Source organism: Cornus florida, unplaced genomic scaffold (genome assembly GCF_030987335.1).
Source record: "Cornus florida cultivar Cherokee Brave unplaced genomic scaffold, ASM3098733v1 CherokeeBrave_3.0.0_Hap2_Chr07, whole genome shotgun sequence".
NCBI lineage: Eukaryota > Viridiplantae > Streptophyta > Magnoliopsida > Cornales > Cornaceae > Cornus > Cornus florida.
Genome location: NW_026775577.1, coordinates 81367474 through 81390742, shown reverse-complemented (window position 1 = coordinate 81390742; position 23269 = coordinate 81367474). Strand labels below are relative to the sequence as shown.

The 23269-nt window shown below is 40.2% G+C and overlaps 1 protein-coding gene across 1 annotated transcript in view; it reads left to right on the top strand.

The window, feature by feature from the left end:
• LOC132267341 (uncharacterized protein At1g10890-like) overlaps positions 1-23269 on the top strand; it is a 47411-nt gene that overhangs the window by 7480 nt on the left and 16662 nt on the right. Inside the window, exon 2 of the mRNA XM_059768493.1 lies at positions 16999-17217. Within this exon, the coding sequence (XP_059624476.1) occupies positions 16999-17217 (219 nt within the window). The remainder of the gene's footprint in view (positions 1-16998; positions 17218-23269) is intronic.

The window sequence follows — 23269 nt, the reverse complement described above, 5'->3', positions numbered from 1 at the left end:
GAAAACCACTTAAGATGAAGGTACGTGAAGTCGGAAATCAACTCCTAGCACGAAAAGTGAGGCTATGCCAAAAAGTGACAAACGGGAAAAAGACAAAATAGGGAAGAGGACAAAATAGAGAAAATGACGAAAAGTGAATAGTGTCAAAAAACGAAAAATGCGGAAATGACTCGGTCCTCAAAGGAAGTTGTCGATCTGAACGAAAGAGTCTCGGAAACCAATTCCAAGCACTCCAGACGACACTAAATGACAAGAAACAGAACTCGGAAGAAGAAAACTAAATGGAAAAATTTCATCCGTAAAATTTCAGGAAAAAGGAAAGGAAGGAAAATGACCGGGTCATTGCAGAAGAAGTTCTTAAGGCCTTATCCAGTTGTAATGGGGATAAAGCCCCTGGGCCAAATGGGTTCAGTATGCGCTTTTTGATGGAAAGTTGGGCGGTTGTGCGAAAGGACGTGATGAGTATCATTTATTGCCTTTATCCCTAAGAAGGGAAACGCTTCAGATATTAAGGACTTTCGTCCTATTAGCTTAGTGGGTTGTATTTACAAACTCATAGCTAAGGTGCTTGCTCATAAAATGAGAGAAGTTATGGATGGGATTATTTCAAATTCCCAGAATGCCTTTGTTGGAGGACGGCAAATTCTTGATTCAGTTCTTATTGCTGGTGAATGGGTGGATTCAAGGTTGCGTAGTGGTGTTCCTGGAGTTCTATGCAAACTTGATATTGAGAAAGCTTATGATCATGTTAACTGGAATTTCCTTCTTTACTTGCTTAAAAGAATGGGGTTTGGAAGTAGATGGAGGACATGGATTTAGACACGTCTTTTATCTGTCAAGTTCTCAATTCTTGTGAATGGTTCTCCAGCTAGTTTTTTCGGGTGCTCTCGGGGTATAAGACAAGGTGACCCATTGTCATCTTTTCTTTTTCTTATTGTTATGGAGGGCTTAAACAGACCCATGCGCGGGCTGAGAATCTTGGTCTCATTAAGGGATTTCGGGTGGGAAGAGATATTGACAATCAGGTGGAGATTTCACATCTACTATTTGTAGATGACACTCTGGTTTTCTGTGATGCAAATGTGTCTCAACTTAGATATTTGAGATGCATTCTGGCTTGTTTTCAGGCAGTTTCTGGATTAAAGTTGAATGTGGCCAAGAGTGTGCTTGTCCCGGTCGAGAATGTACAGGACATCTCTTCTTTAGCTGCAGTTCTTGGGTGCAGAGTGAGCTCCTTTCTTATCCGTTATTTGGGTTTGCCCCTAGGGGTTTCTTCCAGGTTAGTGGGGAGTTGGGATTCTGTGCTTGATAGGTATGCAAAGAGGTTGGTAGGTTGGAAGAAGCAATATTTATCTAAGGGGGCTAAAGTAACTCTTATCAAGAGCACTTTATCAAGCCTTCCCACTTATTTTCTTTCTTTGTTCCAAATTCCATGCTTCGTTGCTGATAGAATTGAACAAATTCAAAGGAATTTCCTTTGGGGAGGAAGGGGAGATGAGTTCAAGTATCATCTTGTTAGATGGGAGCAAGTATGCAAGTCTATAAAATTGGGGGGTCTCGGTATTCGACGATTGATTCCTTTTAATCAAGCTCTTCTGGGCAAGTGGTTGTGGAGATACGGGAAGGAAAGACATCGTTCTTGGCGCAGATTAGTATCTTGCAGGTATGGGGAAGATGTTGGCTGATGGACTACACATTCGGTTTCTATTGTGGGAGGAGTTGGGGCTTGGAAATCCATTCGGAAAGGATGGGATTCCTTTTTCTCTCATATCAGATTCAGAGTTCATGATGGTAGTTGCGTTCGTTTTTGGGATGATCTTTGATGTGGGAACCAGCCTTTATGTTGTACATTTCCAGATTATATAGTATTGCAATTGATAAACATGCCATAGTAGCCAATTGTTATCAACTTGATAATAGTGGGATTACGTGGAATGTTCATTTTCAGCGTTCATTTTAGGATTGGGAGTTGGAAGAGGTGAGCACTTTCTTGGATCAATTGTATCGGCAAGAAGGAATTGGCAGGGGTTATAACAATTTGATTTGGATTCCCTCCTCTCACGGGCGTTTTGCAGTATGGTCTTTGTTCTTATGTCTGTTTAATTTTGCATCTTATGATTTTCCATGGAAGACTATTTGGTGTTCTATGGTTCTTACTAGGGTGACATTCTTTGTATGGACTGTTGTTTGGGGCAAGATTTTGACGATCGATAATCTGAGAAAAAGGGGAAATTTTCTTGTTAATTGGTGTTGTTTATGTAAGTAGGATGGGGAGTCAGTCGATCATCTCCTAATGCATTGCTCTGTAGCGCATAATTGCTGGAATCTCATTCTTGACCTATTTGGCATGTGTTGGGTAATGCCACGCTCTACTAAGGAGCTGATTCATGCTTGGAGAGGTTGTCGTGTGAGTAGGAGTGTTCGTGATTATTGGAGATCTGTCCCACATTGTATTTGGTGGTGCATCTGGAAGGAGCGAAATAGTAGAATGTTTGAAGAGAAGGAGTCGTCTAAAACGACACTGAAACTTTTTATTATTCGTTCTCTTTTTTGTTATGTGAATAGAAGTTCGTGTTCCTCTTCTGTTGATTTAATTTCTTTTTTGGATTCTTTGGGACCTTAGACCCCGGTTACTTTTTTGTCTATGGGACGCGTTCCCCTATCGAACGCCTTTTTTAATTTATTATTACTTATAAAAAAAAATAATATTACGAAATTTCAAAGTTCCTATGGGAGACTCCTCCCCATCAAAAGATCTATTATTTCGCTCCTTCCAAATGCACCACCAAACATATAGAAGAGCTACCCTTCAAAAAAGATGAGTGTGAGAACCCACCCCACCCTCTCCAAGAGTCAATCAAACCTCTCGCCGTTCGGGGCATAACCCACTGCACTCCAAACAAGCCAAAAATCAAACTCCAGCACGAGTGAGCCATAAGGCAATGCAACAACAAGTAATCCATTGACTCCCCATTCTTTTTGCACATGCAACACCAATTAATTGTAACTTGCCTTCTCCTTCTGAGGTTATCAAGTGTCAGAATCTTGCCCCAAGTTGCAATCCAAACAAAAAAAGCCACTTTAAGGAGAGCCTTTGAACACCACACTGTTTTCCAAGGGAAATCAGTCCCTGAGAAACACGAGAGGCAACAGAAAAAGGACCGAACCGCAATCTCCACTGAGAAGATGGCACCCAATAGAGGGAATCTGGGCCACCACCATTAAGCTTTTGTTTATACAGCAGATCAAGAAAGTCAGACACATCAATTCTCAATTATGAAAATGTCGTTGAAAATGCACATCCCAAGTAATCCTTTCGCTATCAAACTCGTAACAATCAACTACCTAAGCATGTTTGTCCACGGTGATCCTAAAGAGCCTAAGGAACGAACAAGCCAATGGACGCTCCCAACACCAAACGTCCTCCCAAAACCGAGTGTCCTTGCCATCTCGAACTTTGAATCTGATGTGTTTTGAAAACTCATCCCAGCCTTTCCAAATGAACTTCTAAGCCCCAACACCACCAGGTGATCTAACCACACGGGAGCATCACCCACCTCGCTCCTCCCCAAATTGGCAAGAGATTACCCTCCTCCATAACTCCAAATCTCCAAAGCCACTTCCCTAGGAGAGCCTTATTAAAAGGGATCACCCTCCTAATACTCAAACCACCCAACTGGATAGGCTTACACACTTGCTCCCAATGAACAAGATGGTACTTAAACTCATCCCCTAACCCGCCCCAAAGGAAGTTCCGCTAAAGCCTTTCAATCCTATCACCCACGGTGACCAGGATCTGAAAAAGAGAGAGAAAGTATGTGGGAAGACAAGCCAATGTGCTCTTCATAAGGGTAACCTTCCCGCCCTTCGAAAGATACTGCTTTTTCCACTTAGCAAGTCTTTTCTCAAACCTCTCAACCATAGAATCCCAACCCCCAGCCTTCTCAACGATGAACCCAGAGGCAAGCCCAAATAAGAAATGGGGAAAGAGGAGATCCCACACCTAAGCACCGCTGCAAGCTCATCAATGTTATGCACCTCCCCCACAGGGACTAACGAATTCTTCCCTACATTCACTTTTAGACCCGAAATAGCGTGAAAGCAAACTAAAACACATGTCAAATATCTCATCTGGGACACATTAGTAGTACAAAAGACCAATGTATCATCCGCAAACAACAATTGGGAAACCTCTATCTGATGATCTGAGCCTCTGCCCACCCCGAAGCCCCGAATGAATCCTAAATCCACAGCCTTCCTCATGAACCTATTAAGAGCTTCCATAACAATAATGAACAAAAAAGGAGAAAGAGGATCCCCTTGTCTCAACCCCTGAGAACTGCCAAAGAAGCCAGATGGAGCCCCATTCACCAATATCGAGAATGTCACTGTCGAAATGCAAAACTCAATCCACTTCCTCCATTTCACCCCAAAACCCTGCCTCTCCATTATATAAAGCAGAAAACTCCAACTAATGTGATCGTAAGCTTTCTCAATATCACGCTTACAAAGAACTCCTGGAACACCACTACACAACTTAGAATCCACACACTCACTAGTAATGAGTGTTGAATCCAGGATCTGCCGACCCCCAATGAAAGCATTTTGAGATTCTGAAATAACTCCATCCAACACATCCCTCAACCTCGTGGCAAGAACTTTAGCTATCAGCTTGTATAAACACCCCACCAAGCAAATAGGTTTAAAATCCTTCACATCAGTGGCACCACCCTTCTTGGGGATGAAATCAATAAAAGTACTATTCAAAGATTTCTCGAACCTGAAAAGAATAAAACTCCTGGAATGTCCCATCACCTCACCCCTGACCACCGCCTAACTCTCCAATAGGAACCTCATAGTGAAACCATTTGGACCTGGGGACTTGTCGCCATTGCAACTCTTTAGCGCCTTCAACACTTCCTCTTCGGAGAAAGGAACCTCCAGACCCTCCCTATCTATCTCTGAAATCGAGTAAAAAAGCAAGCCACCAAGTCTAGGTCTCCAGCTGTATGTCTCAATGTACAGTCTCTGATAGTATGAGGCAATCCCCGTGCACACCTCCTCCTCCCTACATAGATCCACACTATCAACACAAATCCGCCCATTATGATTCCCCCTCCTGTGAGCATTAGTCAACCTAAGAAAGAATTTTGTATTGCGGTCACCTTCTTGGAGCCATAACGCCCGTGACTTCTGACGCCACAATATCTCCTCCAAAGTAGCAATCTCCGCAAACTCTGCCTGACACTCCGCCCTCTGCCTCCTCTGAGCCTCGACATTACCACCCAAGCATTTTGACCTATCGACCTCTGCAATTTCAGCAAGGGCCCTATTCTTCCTCCACTCCAGATTCCTGAACACCTCCTTGTTCCACCTTTTAATCTCAGGTGGCTTGAAGAATCGAAGCTTTCCGGCCAATATAAAACTTGAAGTGCCAACCACTGTAGCCTCCTCCCACCAAAAACGGACTTTCCCCTAGAAGTCCTCTGCCCTAAGCCACATGTTCTCAAAGCGAAAGGGAGCGCTTCAGGAGCTCATCCCTCCACAGTCCAAAACCAATGGAATATGATCTGACGCCGGTCTGGTTAGAGTTACCTGTACCACATTCGGAAACCGCTCCTGCCAATCCCCAGAAACCAAGAAATTGTACCTCCTCCCTGCCACTAGCCCAAGTGAAACAAGCGCCCTTCATTGACAAATCAATAAGGTGATGGCCGTCAATAAAGTCCAAAAACTGCTCCATAGCTGAAGAGCACATTCCTCCTGAAGATCTCACCACATTAAAGTCCCTACCAACACACCATGAAAGGGCCCACAGATTCCTCACAACACCAAGTTTGTGCCACAAAACATATCTCTCCCCATCCTCCACGGGCCATACACACCAGCTAGGAAGCACGGACACGCCTAAAAGGGCAAACAATTCGTGTCCGACACGTGTCGGGCGCTGACATGCGCCGGATACGCCAAAATATGTGTCCGAATATTTTATATTTTTTTGAATGTCTGGATGCACCGTCGACACCCTTTTGACACACCATGGATACGTGTCCGACACACATGTCCCACTCTTTGGGGATTTTTATGAAAGTTTTAGAAATAATGTTGGGTTGAAGTGTAAATATTAGGAGTTGTTTAATTACATAATTATTTAAAAACTTGCTGTTTCATAAAACAATTTTATATTCAAACAATTAGATGTTTATTCGTATATTTTAGTTCAAAGGTTCGAACCCTTGCACGATCATCTTTGACTCTCTTGTTGTCCCACCAACCAAGCTTCGCTACCAGTGAATAGTATCTTTATCTCTTTCTACCCTTTCTCCTCTTTTCTCTTATTCTTCGTCCACCTCTTTTTTTTCTTCTTCTTTTTCTTCACGAAATACTTCTTTTTTTTTTCCTTTCACAATAAATTTCTTTTCGTCTCTTTTTTCTTTTTCTTCTATTCCCCATGAACTTTTTTTCTTTTCTATGGATTCTTACCTTTATTTTTAACTAAGGCCTAACTTGTTTTCTAACAAAAACCTAATCCTCTTTGTCTCTTTGTTTTTTTCTTTTTCTTAGCCCTCTTTCTATCATTCTTTCTTTTTTCTAGCAAAACAAATTTTTTTTTTTCATTATGAGATTGTAAAAAATAATATTACTCTTAATTTCTTAAAGTACAACATCATATATATAGAAAATATATTTCTTATTTGCCGTGTCCGTGTCCTAATCTTTTAGGATTTGTCGTGTCGTTGTATCCATGTCGTGTCCCGTATCCGTTTCCGTGCTTCTTAGCACACCGGAGAGAGCCCACCTAAATCCATCCTCTATAACAAAAGCACAAGAAATAGAGAATCTTCCCCTCCAAACATCCACCCTTGACACCCATCTCTTATCCCACATGACGAGGATGCCCCCTGAAGACATGTTAACCATGTCTTACTACATCTTCTTTGCTTAACCACGTTATGGAAGGAAGAGGAACACTTATCACCCTCTTTCAACCATTTGAGTCTGGATTTTTTGTCAGCAGATCTCTCTCCTTCAGCAATTGGCTTGGCTACAGGAGTCCGGCCGACCTGCCCTGCAGCAGTTGGCTGTGTGAAGTGATATCTGGTGTGAGAAGCTAGAAATGGATAAGCAATCTTAGTCGGCGCACAAGATCCAATATTTTTTGCAGTTCTTAGAGAAGTTCAACTCCAAAACACCACAATTAAGCAAGCATATTTGTGTGCAGTGATTGTTGTGTTCTATGTAGAGTTTATTAGGTAATGCTGAGGTTGGTGGGAATTTTTTTGTTTTACAATTTTTGAAGCAGTGACGGTTTTATGGAGGCATGAGATGCTGCCCCCCGTTTTGAAGGAAGAGAAGGGGAATTTTTGAAGGGCAAGGAGCTTGCTATTCACTGATTGAAAGGGGTAGTGTGTGATACCCCTCGACTCCGAGACATGGGTTGATCAGGCCCAAGCCCAAACCCAAGGGAATATCAAACAATTAATACTTAACTGAACACAGGTTACAAAACGAATTAAGAAATAAATAATTAAAAGCTGAAAAAATTCTAAAATATAATCCTTTAAAAATGAAAGACTTAAAATCCAATAATCCCAAACTTTCCAAAACCTCCAATACTTAAACAACTCGGGAATCCATCTCTAGTGGACCCCTAATAAAAATCCAAACTGAAATGTAAATAACTAAAAGAACATCCAAAATTAAACCACGGATAGAAGTCCTACGTCGTCGGAAGAGTGAGTGATAGTCTCTGCTTAGCACGATCAAGCCTATGACTGGAACTGTTGATTACCTGAAAAATAGAAGTGGGTCAGGCCTACAAACAAGTTCTATCCTACTACAATCCAAACGGAGACTTGATAAGCATGTACATCCTAAACAACTCAACCATAGTATGTAGTCCGTACATATATATATCTACACTACGGGACTCTCACTGGACTATGAAGGGGGTCTCAACCTGAATAGAAGGCAACATGCAAAACGCACCTGAGTGGGCATGAGTACCTAAGTCTAACAGGGTATATCTCAACCTATCATATCCAGCTACGCATCCTAATGCATATATGCTCCCTAATCGTCGACTTTGAGACTCAAGCTCATATTGCGGTACCATAAATATATATTTAAAATCCTATCTTATCCATCCATAAGAAATCCAGTTAGCCGTTCAGCTTGTTCAGCTGCACAGACTTGCATATAAGTAGGATTTTATTTTTATAATCCGTTCCCTTATTCCAAAATAGGTTGGATTTAGCGTCTTCAGCTAATCCATCCCTAGTATGCCACCGTCCCATACTGGTGCATACAATCCAAACATCCAGCAGTTGATAATACAGACAGTGAGTATAAATATCAACCAAACCATAAATCTGACATTTGATAATAAAAATAGTAAATATACAGATCAATTGTTCCGTACTAAGCATGATAACATTTTGTAAATTAGCTTATTCAATATTACTCCGCAAGGTCCAATAATTGATAATACATATCATGCGTGTAAACATCAACTAATTTCCAAGTAAGCATAATCAAATATATAAATTCACATGCTTATCATATACCAGTCCAGTAATTAATGAAATAAATAATTAGTTTATAAACATCCATTAATCCTTAGCAAGTATTATACAGATTTAAACATGCTTATTCCTACCACTGATACATGACCAGAGTGGTATAACCATCCACAGAAAACTGCTAAATTAAACATAAGTAGTTAAAATTCTCCACATCCAACAACAGTATACAAATTTGTTTTAAAATTTATACTGTTTCCGCTATAAGCAATAGGTGATTTATTACTCATTAACCAATCTTTGGAAGTTTTAATATGGCCTTAGACATTACTAAAAACCCTCATTAAACCTCCTACCTGAATTTGAAAACTCCAAAATCCAAGCACCGTAGCCAAACAAGTTGTTGAAAAACCAAAAAAAAATAAAAATTTGAGGGAGCCTGCTCTGAGGGAGCCGCCTCCCTACTTCATGGAGCCGGCTCCCCACAAGGGGGAGCCGCCTCCAAGACCCCTAGAGCTGGCTCCCTCCTTGAGGGAGCCTGCTCTTTGGTTAGGGGAGCCTGCTCCCTTCAAAAAGGAGCTGGCTCTCCTCCTGTTCCTTCGTCTCCTTCAAGTCCGGCGACTTTCCGAACATCTGTCCTCCATTCCTAGGGTTCCTAGGTGTCTGAACTAGGTCCCAGTGTATTCCAAAACTACTTAAATTCTTTATTCATTAATCGACATCAATTAAAACATGAATTATGCAAGAAGAATTTAAAACGAGCAATTAATAATTCATGAACACATACTGTTTAAAGCCAATCAAACTTGCAAACCAGATTAATTTTAATGTTTCTCAATGTGTTCCAGAACTAATTAAATTCTTGATTCATTAATCGACATCAATTAAATCATGAATTATGCAAGAAGAATTTAAAACAAGCAATTAACAAATCATGAACACATACTGTTTAAAGCAAATCAAACGTGCAAACCAGATTAATTTTAATGTTCATCTACCCCTGGAATTGTGTTAGGCATGTAAAGAACACGAGTCAAAGAGAGAGTTAGGAATATAACTTGCCTTTAGGTCTCAGTCTGAAACCTTACACCGTCGACTTCCTAAACTGTTGGCAATTCCTACTGTTCTCGACTCCTTAGTTTCTCTCTGCCTCCAATACGTGAATAGGATTCTCAAAACCCTTGGCAGACCAATACTAATATATATATACTCGTCTAAACCCTAAGTCCAATCTTACTTAGAGCAGGAAAAGAAAGCACTCATTCAATATCTAAGTCGGCTAAAACTTGATTACCTAAACAAAAAAATAAAACCCTAACTATATTTTAATAATTAATAAAACTAATACAACAAATTTAATCAACTAAGTCATTTAAAAAAATAATTAAGACAATGTAAAACATTAATAATTTAAAACATTAACTCAAATAAATAAAACAAATAATACAATTAATTCAATTAAATCACCAAAATTAAAATAATTAAGCAAATAAGCAAATTAGCAATTAAAATGCCAAATAATCAAATAACATGCAATAAAACAATAATTAAAATGCCGAGACTATCCTTTTAAAAGTAGGGGTATTACATAGTGGTTAGCTCTTCCTTCTCCTGGCTGGATGTTTATTTTCCTTTAAGTTTAGAAATTCTAGAAAGTTTCTTAGTTAGATATTCTTCTCTAATTGTGTATAGTAGTTGCTTTACTCTTGGATACCTTTTGTGTGACTGTTTTGTACCTGATATTTTAGCATCTTATAGTGATTACTTATAAGGAAGGTTTTGGACGACGTGATTTCTTAGCATCTTATAGTGATTACTTATAGGTTGAGCAAGGTTTTGGACGACGTGATTTCTGACTCCCAGAATGCTTTTGTGGGAGGTCGTCAGGTTCTGGATTCAATTCTCATTGCTAGTGAGTGTATGGATTCCAGATTGAGCACTGGGGTTCCGGGTGTGTTGTGCAAGTTAGACATTGAGAAGTCGTACGACCATGGTAGCTGGAGCTTCCTCCTTTACTTGATGGAGAGGATGGGGTTTGGTGTGTGGTGGAGGAGATGGATTCTCTTTTGTATTTCTAGTGCTTGCTTCTTGGTCCTTGTGAATGGACCTCCGACAGGTTTCTTCTCTAGTTTGAGGGGATTGAGACAAGGGGATCCGCTGTCTCCTTTCTTCCTTTTGGTGATGGAGGCTCTAAATAGATTAATGAAGAGTGCTGTTGAGTTGGGTTTTTTGAGGGGCTTCAGAGTGGGAAGGGATGCTGCTAGTCAGTTGGAGATCTCCCATTTGATGTTTGCTCATGATACTTTAGTGCTTTGTGATGCAAATGCGTCACAACTAAGGTATTTGAAACGCGTTTTGATTTGGTTCCAAGTTGTCTCTGGCCTTAAGGTGAATGTTGGTAAGAACGTGTTGGTGCCGGTTGGGGAGGTTCCAGGGATTGAGATGTTTGCCCAGATTTTTGGATGTCGCACTGGCTTTTTTCCTATCTCTTATTTAGGTTTGCCTCTGGGTGTTCCTTCGAGGTGTGTTGGGAGCTGGAATCCAGTTGTGGATAGATTTGAGAAGAGGCTGGCGGGTTGGAAGAAGCAGTACCTTTCCGCCGGGGGGGGGGGAGTCACTTTGATTAAGAGCACCCTTTCATGCCTTCCACCTATTTCATCTCTCTCTTTCAGATTCCTGTTTTTGTGTCCGAGAGAATTGAGAGGTTGCAGTGCAATTTTCTTTTTTTGGGGGGGGGCGGGGCGGGGGGGGGGGGGGGGGGGGGGGAGATTTGGTTTGGTGGGAGCAGGTTTGTAGAGGTTTAGGGATTAAGAGGTTGGTGCCCTTCAATAAAGCCCTTTTTGGAAAGTGGTTATGGAGGTTTGGGGTGGAAAGGCATTGGTTGTGGAGGAGGATTGTCGCCAGTAGATTTGGGGAGAGTTGCGGTGGGTGGAGCTCTCTGGAGGTGCGTGGTCCTAGGGGGGTTGGGGTCTGGAGGGCCATTCGGAAAGGTTGGGATGAGTTTTCCAAACATGTTCGTTTTCGGATCAGGGATGGTAGGAGGATTAGGTTTTGGGAGGATCGTTGGTGTGGGGAGCTTCCTCTTGCTCTTGCTTTCCCATGGCTTTACAGGATTGCTTCTGATAGGTAGGCCATGGTAGTTAACTGTTATCATCTTGATTACGGGAGATTCTCTTGGGATGTTCAGTTTAGGAGGCACTTTTAGGACTGGGAGATTGAGGAGGTCTTTTGGAGTTGTTGTACCTTCAGGTGATTGTGGTTGGGGATTCTGATTGTTGGCTTTGGGACTCTCACTCTCAGGACCGCTTTGAGGTTCGGTCTTTCTTTAGGTGTCTCACGGCTGGGTCTGGAGGCCATTTCCCTTGGAAGTCTGTTTGGCACTCCAAGACTCCTCTTAAGGTGGCGTTCTTTGCCTGGACTTCTGTCTCTGGTAGGATTTTAATTCAGGATAATTTGAGGAGGAATCAGGTGGTGGTTAATCGCTGTTACTTGTGCCTGCGGGATGAGGAGACAGTGGATCACCTTCTTTTGCATTGCAGTATGGCTAGGGACTGTTGGGATTTGAAGCTTGGGTTATTTGGGATTCCCTGGGTCATGCCTCGATCCTCTAGAGGGTTAATTGAAGCTTGGAGAGGTTTTTCAGTTGGGGCTCTCGTTCGGGATGCTTGGAGGGCTATTGCCTCTTTGTGTTTGGTGGTGCATTTGGCTTGAGAGAAATCGGAGATATTTTGATGGAAAGGAGAAGCCTATTTCTATGCTTAAGCTCTCTATTATTTCCACTTTCTTTTGTTGGGTTTCAAGGAGGGATTATAGATCTATAGAGGAGATTGTTGTTTTTTTGGCCTCTTTGAAGGCTTGAGGCGTTTTTTGGCCTTGTGTTATTTCTTTAGGATTCGCTCCCCTTTTGAGCGCTCTTTTAAAAAATTTTACTTATAAAAAAAAAAAGTAAAGCCATTTCAAAAGAACAGATTCACACGTTTGCTGATTTACCATGTCACAGATGTCCTGTATTATAACTTCTTTCTTGTGGTAAACTATGAAGCTGAGTATATAGTTTGCTTCATGGCACTGTGCTCAAATATGATTTTTTTCTACTAACGAAAAGTTGCTTATAGGTAAATGCATATTAGCTCTATGACCAATAACTCTTCTTATATTTTTGGTTTTTCCTTTACTTGGTTGATGGTTGTGTTTCCTCGCTTATTAAGTCTTACAGTCTGTTTCTCAAGGATTTCTATAATATGATTCCTCGTTCCTTTTTTATTGATTAAAATTGTGCTTGCTCAACAAGATTGAGATGTCTTTAAACATCAGTGTATGGGAAACTATCTAGAATTCAAGACGTATATACGTTTTTTTTTTTTGATAAATAAAATGTATTAAAAAGCGTTCAAAAGGGGAACGTATCCCAAGAGATATACAAGGAACCAAACTAAAACAAATGCAAAATAAAACCCTATGGACCCAAAGAACCCAAAAAGTCCACAATCTCATCTAAAGATAAACAATTTCTCCCCATCACCCAACTAAAAAGAGAACTAATAATAGCAAATTTCAGCACCACAATGGAGGTTTCCTCCCCCTCAAAAGACCTTTTGTTTCGCTCTTTCCAAATGCTCCACCAAACACAAAGGGGGGTCACGCTTCAACAGACACGAGCATGACCCCCACCCTTTGGCGCCTCCACATGTCAATCAACTCCCTTGAAGACCGAGGCATAACCCAATGGATGCCAAAAAGACCAAAAATAAGACTCCAACAATCATAAGCCATAGGACAATGCAAAAGAAGATGATCCACATACTCTCCATCATTCTTACACATACAACACTTGTTAACTATGATCTATCTTCTCTTTCTCAAATTGTCCATCGTCAGAATCTTACCCTAAGCCGCAGTCTAAAAAAAAAAATGCCACCCTGAGAGGGGCCTTCGAACGCCACACTATCTTCCACGGGAAATTAGAGCCATGAAAACCGGCGAGGCAAAGGAACAAAGACCAGACATCAAACCTCCCTGAGGAGAAGGCATCCAAACCAAGGAGTCAGACCCTCTACCGTCCAAATCCTTCCTATATAGAAGATCCAACAGGACAAGGACATCATCAAGTTCCCAGTCCTGAAATGAACGCCGAAAACGCAAATCCCACGTAAGCCTTTTGCTATCAAGCCGATAATAGTCCGCTACCAAAGCATGTCTATCCGCAGCAATCCTAAAAAGTCTTGGAAACAAACGAGACAACGGGCAGTCCCCACACCAACAATCCTCCCAGAACCGAACATTCCTACCCCCTCGAACTCTGAACCTAATATACTTGGAAAACTTGTCCCAACCCTTTCTAATAAATTTCCACACTCCTACACCAGCAACAGATCTAACCGGCCTGGAATACCATTCCTCTCTCTCTTCCCCAAAACGACTCGCTATAACCCTCCATAAACGATGTCTCTCACTACCAACTATCCATAACCACTTCCCAGGAAGCGCCCTATTAAAGGGGATTATCCTCCTAAAACCAAGACCACCCATTTGAACCACCTGACAAGATGATACTTAACTCCTCACCCCGACCACCCTAGAGAAAATTCTTTGGAGATTCTCAAGTCTTTCAGTAACAGTGCACGGGATCTGAAAAAGAGATAAGAAGTATGTTGGGAGACTAGACAAGATTGCTCTTTTTCAGAGTGACTTTCCCTTCCTTCAAAAGATATTGTTTCTTCCATCTGGTCAATCTATTCTCGAACTATTGAATCACTGAATCCCAAACATCCACCCTCCTGGCCAAAGCACCCAAAGGCAACCCCAGATAAACAATAGGAAAGAAGCTCATTCCACATCCTAGCACCGAAGCAAGCGAAGTCATCCCCTGAACCTCCCTCACAGGGACTAGCGCATTGTTACACACTTTAACTTTCAACCTTGACACTGCCTAAAAACAGACCAGCACACACCTTAAATATCTGAGTTGGGACACATCTGCATCACAGAAAACCAAAGTGTTGTCCGCAAAAAGTAAGAGATATCCATCTGTTGTCCTGAATTCGGGCCCATCCTGAATCCCCAGATAAAACCCAACTCCACTGCTCTCCTCATTAATTTGCTCAGGGCCTCCATAACAATAATAAATAAGAAAGGAGAAAGGGGATTCAGCAAGCGATGTGTCCCAGGGACTTGCACACTTTTACCCATGTTAACTTTCAACCCTGACACTACCTAAATATCTGACTTTGGACACACTCGCATCACAGAAAACCAAAGTGTCGTCTGCAAAAAGTAAGTTAGAGATATCCATCTATTGCCCTGAATCCGGGCCCATCCTGAATCCCCTGATAAAACCCTACTCTAACGCTCTCCTTATCAATCTGCTAAGGGCCTCCATAACAATAATAAATAAGAAAGGAGAAAGGGGATCCCCTTGTCTCAAACCTCGAGAGCTTCCAAAAAAGCCGGATGGGGACCTATTCACTAGTACAGAGAATCTAATAGAAGAAATACAAGTCTCAATCCACTTCCTCCATCTCTCCCCAAAACCCATCCTCCCCAACAAGTATAACAGGAAGTTCCAACTAACATGAGCATATGCTTTCTCAATATCAAGCTTGCATAGAACTCCTGGAACACCGCTCCTCAACCTAAAATCCACACATTTGTTGGCAATGAGAGTGGAATCCAGAATCTGCCTGCCCCCAATAAATGCATTTTGAGACTCTGAAACTAGAATTATGTCCCATCTTATAATAAAATAGATGGCTAGAACCTACTGGTGTGATAATTGTTTTAGGGGACATAATCGACTTACTTAAAAAGCTGAATAAAAGTGATTTTAAAATTAAGTACGTTTGATAATACAATTAGCATATCACTTAATTTTTAAGTATCACTTAGAAAAGGTCAACATTTTTATTTATAAGGAGTTGTTCATTTATCACTAAAGACAGAATATGCTCAGTGATTGAGTTTTAAAATATTATTTTAATAGACAAATATACCCTGAAATAAATCTTCTCTCTCCCTCTGTTATCATTGCATACACTGAACATGCTCTATGTTTCCTTCTTGTGATCCCATCTTCTCCAACGGACATGGATATCTTTTTGACAAAACCCTCTCTTCACTTTTGTCATCATCACCTCAATACCTAATTTTGTGTTCAACTCAAATGGTATAAAGACTTTCAAATCTATTGTTCTATCGAATCTTAGACTTTTTAGTGCTTTCCTCCTTGTAGCCTTCTCTTTTTCTGCCTACTGCTATCTTTCTATTCCTCGTACTAGATTCCAATTTACAAATTTCAGTGGTAGATCACTGGACATTTGTCATTTAAGTAAAGGTTGCTCATCTTTGAGTGATTGAATCTGTCAACAACTTAAAATAAATCTTGGATCTTTGAGTAATTGAATCTGTGAATAACAAATACTTGGTTATATGTAAATAGTAAATACCATTTATATTTGCGTATATATGTATATATGTACTTGGATGAAGGTATAAAATTTAGGGCGATATATAACCAGATGAGGCATTCTATACCTAGGCGCGAGGTCTAATGAAGGGGATTATTTTAAAGAGGGGTTTTAGAGAAAGACTGAAAAGAAGGGACAGTTTTATATACAGAGATACATATATAGATCTCATATAAAAAGCTTAGTTCCATACGTGATTATTTTGCTGACTGGTCTATGAGTTTTATGCATCATTCTCAATGTCTCATCTTCAAGTCTTGAGCATCAAAGGATAAAGCGATCCTTCACCATATTTTGGATACCGTGTGTTTTTAAGAAGAGAATTGCCGAGTCTAAATTAGGGCAAAGTTGAGAAAGCAAGGCAGTAATAAGCAATAATTCAAGATGCTCTGTTCTTCCTAATTGATTATCTTGCCGATTGCTATATATTATATTGGTGTAATTCTCAAAAAAGGAAAGGAAAGAAAAGAAAATATATGAAATTGGTTTGAGATGAAAAACAAACTGTATAATAGCCTTTTTACATTTAAATAATGTCTTTAATAATATCATTACACTATTTTTATATTCAAAAATGAGTTTGGTTTGAGATGAAATTAGATTATGTGAAATAGATTTTTTATATTTAAATAATGTCAAATAATATTATTACAGTCTTTTAAGGGTAAAGTTGTAAACTAAGCAGTTTTCGTAATTTCGTAATTTAGTTTTTTAACTTCTCAACATTTTAGTACATTCATCACTTGAAATTCAATTAATACCAAACAGATTTTCATCTTTGTGTATTAAAGCACTTAAAATTCAGATTCTTTTATCAGACAGCACCTTAGTTAATAATAGATTGAGAATAAAAATTGTAATTCTTTACATAATTAAAAATATATGAGGTAAGCATTCCTGCTATTTTGGAAAAATAATATAATAGACCGCGAATTTTCTTGGAAACTTGTGTATCCGTGATATTTGTAATCAATCAAAATTCGATTTTAATAATTTTGTACTTTATTATGCAGGCGAAGAAGTCGTTCTGGTACTTCACGTCATCGTAGAAGTCGTTCACCAACTTCGAGGCTCCATAGAAGTCGATCTCCAACACCTAGGTGTCACAAGAGGCAAAGAAGTAGAAGTACGTCATTGTCTCCTTTACCCAGGTCCCGTAGTCCGAGTCTTGCATCAAGTGAACGTAAAAATGCCATTGAGAAATTGAGAAAGGAAGAAGAAGAAAGGAAAAGGTACATATACCCTTTCATGCTTCAGCTGGCATACTTTGAAGTCCTCTATCTTTTTTCTGGCAAAAAGTCTGATTATTTATGTCCGTGTACTTGTATTACATTATTTTGAGCTTTGTTGGATAATTTACTAATATATATATGTTGGTGTTTGTGTGCTATCAACAGCGAAATATGCTTATTGTTTGTGAATGGGTAGCAATATTTTTCTTTGTACATGGTCTGTTGTGGCCTTTGTTTCTGGAAAACTGATATGGTAGGAAAACATAATTGTTTTTCTGAAGAACTGTTATGTTAGGAAAAACATTGTTGTTTATTAAAATCTACAACTCTGAAAGTGGTTGTCCATGTTTGTCTCTGTTGATATTTAACATCTATTTTTTTTTTTATGAAGAATTACTTACGCTAATTATAACCAATGAAATTTTGTAGTTGTCTAGTTTGTCTATTAAAGTTGTGTATAAATGGTGTTTTATGTGAATAGATCTTTGGCATTGGTGTTGTTTATAGTACAAAATAGTATGTTACATATAATTTATAGATACTGCAAATTGTAAGTCATTTCTAATGTACACGACATATTTATGGAACGAAAAATTATTATTTTTTCACATTGCTTCACATGAATTAATTATGTTGATAGAACACTTTTCCCATAATATAACCATTTTATCCCTAGATTCAATTTTCTCTATTCCCATAACTCTGAGATCTCAAAATTCTCTTGCACTTCCAAATTTGTTTCTATTGAATTATAAAATCTTACGCATATTGTTATAATGATTTAAGTTTAAAGAATTAATATCACTAGTTTCTCTCTCTCTCTCTCTCTCTCTCTCTATATATATATATATATATATATATATATAAATATATAAATTATCTCAAATTCAGGAAGCCTGTAAATTGGCTCGTAAATTCCTAGGAATAGGTGTTGCATTTAATTGATTGTGGTAGGGAGTCCTGCACCTTCTTATTAATCTAGACCACCTTTTTTTCCCCTATTTTTATCATTATTTATTCCAAATTTCGTTTTACATATAGAAATATGATATGGAAACACATATGAATAGTCTCTCTCTCCCTCGATAAGTAAATATGTATTGAAAGGCGTTCAAAAGGGGAACACATCCCACAAAACAAGAAGACCAAATAGGGCCTTTAAACTCTCAAAGAGTCCACAAAATAAACAATCTCATCCATGGATTTACAATTTCTCCCAAGAACCCAACAAAAAAGAGTATTAATAATGGAGAATTTCAGCACGCCAATAGGGGTCTCCTTCCCTTCAAAAGATTGCCTATTTTTTCCAAGCCATAAACACCACCAAACACATAAAGGCGTGACCCTCCAGAAGTCGCGAGCTTGGGCCCCCACTATACAACCTCTCCCAGCCTCAACCAAACCTCTGGAAGACCTGGGCATAGCCCACTGAACCCCGAACAAAGTCAACATCAAAGTCCAGTAGTCCCAAGCAACTGGGCAATGCAAAAGAAGATGATCAAATGTTTCCTCATTTCTCAAACACATGCAACAACAATTGACCACAACATGTCTCCTCCTCTTAAGATTATCCTGGGTCAAGATCTTCCCCAAAACCGATGTCCAAGCAAAGAAAGCCACTTTGAGAGGAGCCTTAGAATGCCAAATAGCCTTCCATGGGAACGCTTCCCCTAGAGCCTCTGCAAGACACCCAAAGAAAGATCGAACCTCAAAACGACCCTTGGGAGATGGAATCCACACCACAGAATCAGGAAATCCGTCCTCAATATCCTGGCGATACAACAGCTCCAAAAAGCCAATAGCCTCCTCAATCTCCCAATCCTGAAAGTTCCTCACAAAATGCACATCCCAGGATAGTGAAACTCTCCCACTATCAAGGTGATAGCAGTCAAACACCAAAGCATGTTTGTCTGGGCAATCCTGAAGAGTCTGGGAAACAACTGGGCAAGAGGGCACTCACCACACCATCAGGTAAAGCTAATATAACATACTTCTAATAGGTATTATCAGATGGTTTTAAATTTTAATAGCACATACCTCACACCAGTGCCTAAGAAGAATGAAGGTGCCAAGATATCGGATTTTATACTCATTTCTTTGTGTAACCTGATTTATAAGATCATTACAAAACTCCTTGGTAATAGGTTGAGTAATGTGTTGAACAAGATTGTGAGCATCGAGCAATCTGCATTTGTAAGAGCAGGAAAATTCAAGATAACTTGATTACGGCAGCTGAGTTGATTAAGGGATTTGTTTCTAAGAACTCTAATGTTAACATAGCTCTAAAGATGGATTTGAGGAAAGCCTATGACTCAACTAAATGGAGGTTCTTGTGGGAAACTTCAACACTTTGGCTTTGGATCTCAGTGTATTTCATGGGTGAAGGAATGTGTTCTAATTGCAAAGTTTTTTGTCATGATAAATGGGACTCCTTGTAGTTTTTCAAAGCTGGTAGAGGCCTTAGGCGAGGCTGCCCTTAATCACCTTATCTTTTTACTATTGTGACAAGGAAGTCAGAAATGGCAACATTCAAGTCACTTCTTGATGCTGCCTTACCAAGAGGAGATGATCAAATCGTCTTCACAACAATTGTAAAACGAAATAAAAGAACGATGCAAGAGAAAAGGAGAAATTGCAAAGAATTGCAAAGCAAATTTTATTTGCTATAAAATATGATAATAATCTCTTCAACTACAAACTGATCCAGCCTTAGAAATTACAAAGCTTTATATAAACCTAAGACTAGCTAATTACCATATATAAGTTAAAATCAAATAGGAAAGTTGCTGAAAATTTAAAGCTACTGAAAAAAATAGAAACAAATCAAAGGTTTCTATAAATTCCTGGTTCTCCTTGTCCACTTCTTTCCTTTTTTGGATGTTCCTTATGTTTTAAGAACCTTTCTGCTGGGTCCACAGCTACATCAGTCCTCCGTGTTGGAAAGAACTCGCCCTCGAGTTGTCGGTATCCTCATCAAAATAATGGCTCTTGTAAGGAACCAAATGCTTGACATTAAAAACATCTGATGTGCGAATATGACTTGGTAACTTAAGCTGGTAGGCATTATCATTAATCTTTTTAATCACCTCAAATGGACCAATCTTTCTATCCCTCAACTTGGTGTAAGAACCGGCTGGAACTCAATCTTTTGATGGGATTGCCCAAACATAATCTCCAACTTCAACAATCATCCTTCTCTTGTGACAATCTGCACTAGCCTTATATTTCGCATTGGATGCTTCAACCTGGTGTCTCACTTGCACATGAATTTCTTGCATAAGTGAAGCCATATCTTCTGCCTTAACATTGACCTTCTTTGAAATAGGAATTGGGGCCAAATCAAGCAAACTGTTTGGTTTTGCTCCAAAGACAACCTCAAGAGGAGAAAGAGTTGTAGTACGATTCTTTGACGAGTTGTAAGCGAACTCAGCAAGGGGTAGGGTTAAATCCCAACTCTTGTGATTGTCACCTGTTAAGCATCTCAACAAATTGCCCAAACTCTTATTGACAACTTCTGTCTGCCCATCGGTTTAAGGATGAAAAGAAGTGCTAAAATTAAGCTCCGTTCCAATCTTCTTCCATAAAGTCCACCAAAAGTGACCAACAAACTTCGTATCTCTGTCTGAACAATAGAATGTGGAACACCGTGCAATCTGTAAATCTCTTTAAAGAGAAGATTAGCAACATTAGAAGCGTCCATAGTCCTTTTGCAAGGAATAAAGTGCGCCATCTTTGAGAATCTGTCAACCACCACCATAATAGAGTCACACTTCCTTTGAGTGAGAGGCAACCTAAGCACGAAATCCATACTAACGGCCACCCAAGGACAATTAGGTACTGGTAAAGGCATGTAAAGGCCTGCATTAGTTGCAGCCCCTTTGGCTCTATGACACACATGACAACGTTCCACATGCCTTGCAACATCCTTTCTCAAGTTAGGCCAATAATACTCATTCCCAATCAGCTCTAGTCTCTTATCTCTTCCAAAATATCCCAAGTTGTGCTGCTCTATTATGATCTTTTCGTGCAAGGAACATTCTGGAATGCATAATTTTAAGCCTTTGAAGAGAAATCCCTCTTGCAAGAAATAATCCTATCGCTGCCCAGATTTGGCTTCTTCCAAAATAGGCACAAAGTAAGGGTCTTCTACGTACAAATCACGAAAAGAATAAAATCCCACAACTTGTGTACGCATAACCACAAGCAGAGAAGCTCTTCTACTTAAGGCATCGGCTACACGATTGATTGTACCAGCCTTATGCTTCAAAGTAAAAGTAAATTGCTGCAAATAACTCACCCATTTAGTATGCCTTGAACTCAAATTGCGTTGACTGTTGATGTACTTGTGAGCTTCATGATCCGAATGCAAGATGAATTCCTTGTAAGAAAGGTAATGCCACCAACGTCGCAAAACTTCGACAATGGCATAAAACTCTAGGTCATAAGTTGAATACCTGAGCTTTCCACCAGTAAGCTTCTCGCTAAAATATGCAATAGGTCTTCCTCGTTGGCTAAGGACAGCACCAATTCCAACGCCTGAAGCATCAGAATCTACCTCAAATACCTCTTCAGAATTCGGCAAAGCAAGAACTGGTGCTTCTGTTAGTATCTGCTTGAGTGCTTGAAAACTCTTCTCCACCTCTTCGGTCCATTGTAAACCCAAATTTAGTGCGCAATGACGTCACTATGGGCGATTTCACCCCACTAGGGGCGATTTTTACAGCGATAAGAGACTTTGTCTTTTTCTTTCTTCTTTTTTTGTTTTATTCCGCGATGAAATCTTACTTGGAAACTGCAAGGATTCCAAGAATTTCATTAACTGGGGATGTGAAGTCGGCTGTTCCGCACCGAGGACCGTCTTTGTATATTGACGAGAAGTCCGTCGGAGGGAGGAAATCTGTACTCTCATCTTGCTTGGTTGGTCATTTTGATAAGGAAGTTGGGGGCTGTGATCGTGTGGAGGACTGGGCAACGAAAGCATGGAATACGTCTTGTGGTGTGGGGGTTACTCCATTATCTGATTCAATGCTTCTTTTCAGGTTTCCTTCTCAGGCCGAAGCCTAACGCGTGTTAAAGGAAGGACGACGTCACTGGGGATCTGCAACTCTACGGATCGATGTGTGGTCTTTTAGGGTTGGATGTTGTGGCGTCCTTAGAGAAAAAGGACTCAAACAGATCCGGATGTTTGGGCTTCCCCTTCATCTATGGTGTCATGCCCTATTTGTTGAAGTAGGGGAGTTATGCGGCGGATTTGTGGGAGCTGTTGCCGATGAAACCAGGGATGCCGAGAGTGTTCGTATTACAGTGAGAATATGATCGACTTGTCCGCAATTTGTGTTCATTAATGATGATACTTTCTGCTACAAGGTGGCGATTTGGGAAGAAATTGTGCCAGCGTTGGTTCTCTCAACAGAGAGTATCGACGGCGGCGACAGGCCTACTCATATGCCGGAGGAAGGATGGGTACGAGGAAGATCAAGTTAACGACACGCGCCGGTTACGCGCGTCACAGCTGATAATAATTACTCTACACGTGGCGCTCATAGAGGTTCATTTCCAAATTCCACACTATCCTTATCTACAAGGGTTGGTGAGGAAAATGGGTTGGGCCACACCGATTGGCTTAAAGTTGACTTGGGCCGGAGGGGTTATGGGCAAACTAAAGCGTTAAGGTTCAAGCCTGATTTTGGGCCTGAGCCAGCCTATACTAAAAGACGGGTTATTAGAGGACCAAACTCAGTTTCTGTTTCAGTTCTTAATGACCCAGATCCAAGGAAAGCCTAGGTTAAAACTCAAGCCCAAAATCAAACTCTCTCCTCTTCTTCATTTCAGCGTCGGACTGAGAAGAAAAGTGGAGACGGCTGGTTGTTTGAGCTAGTTGACAAGGTACTCAATGGACTCATACTGAAAAACAGAAATGGGTAGTAAGCTCTCCTTCTCCTTCTCCAGGTTTGACTTCTGTCTCTTATCCTAAGAGCTCATCTTCTACCCCTTCTTCGAGTAAGGTGCTGGGAAATGGTGAAGGTGGAGTGGAGGATCGTTTGGATCAAAA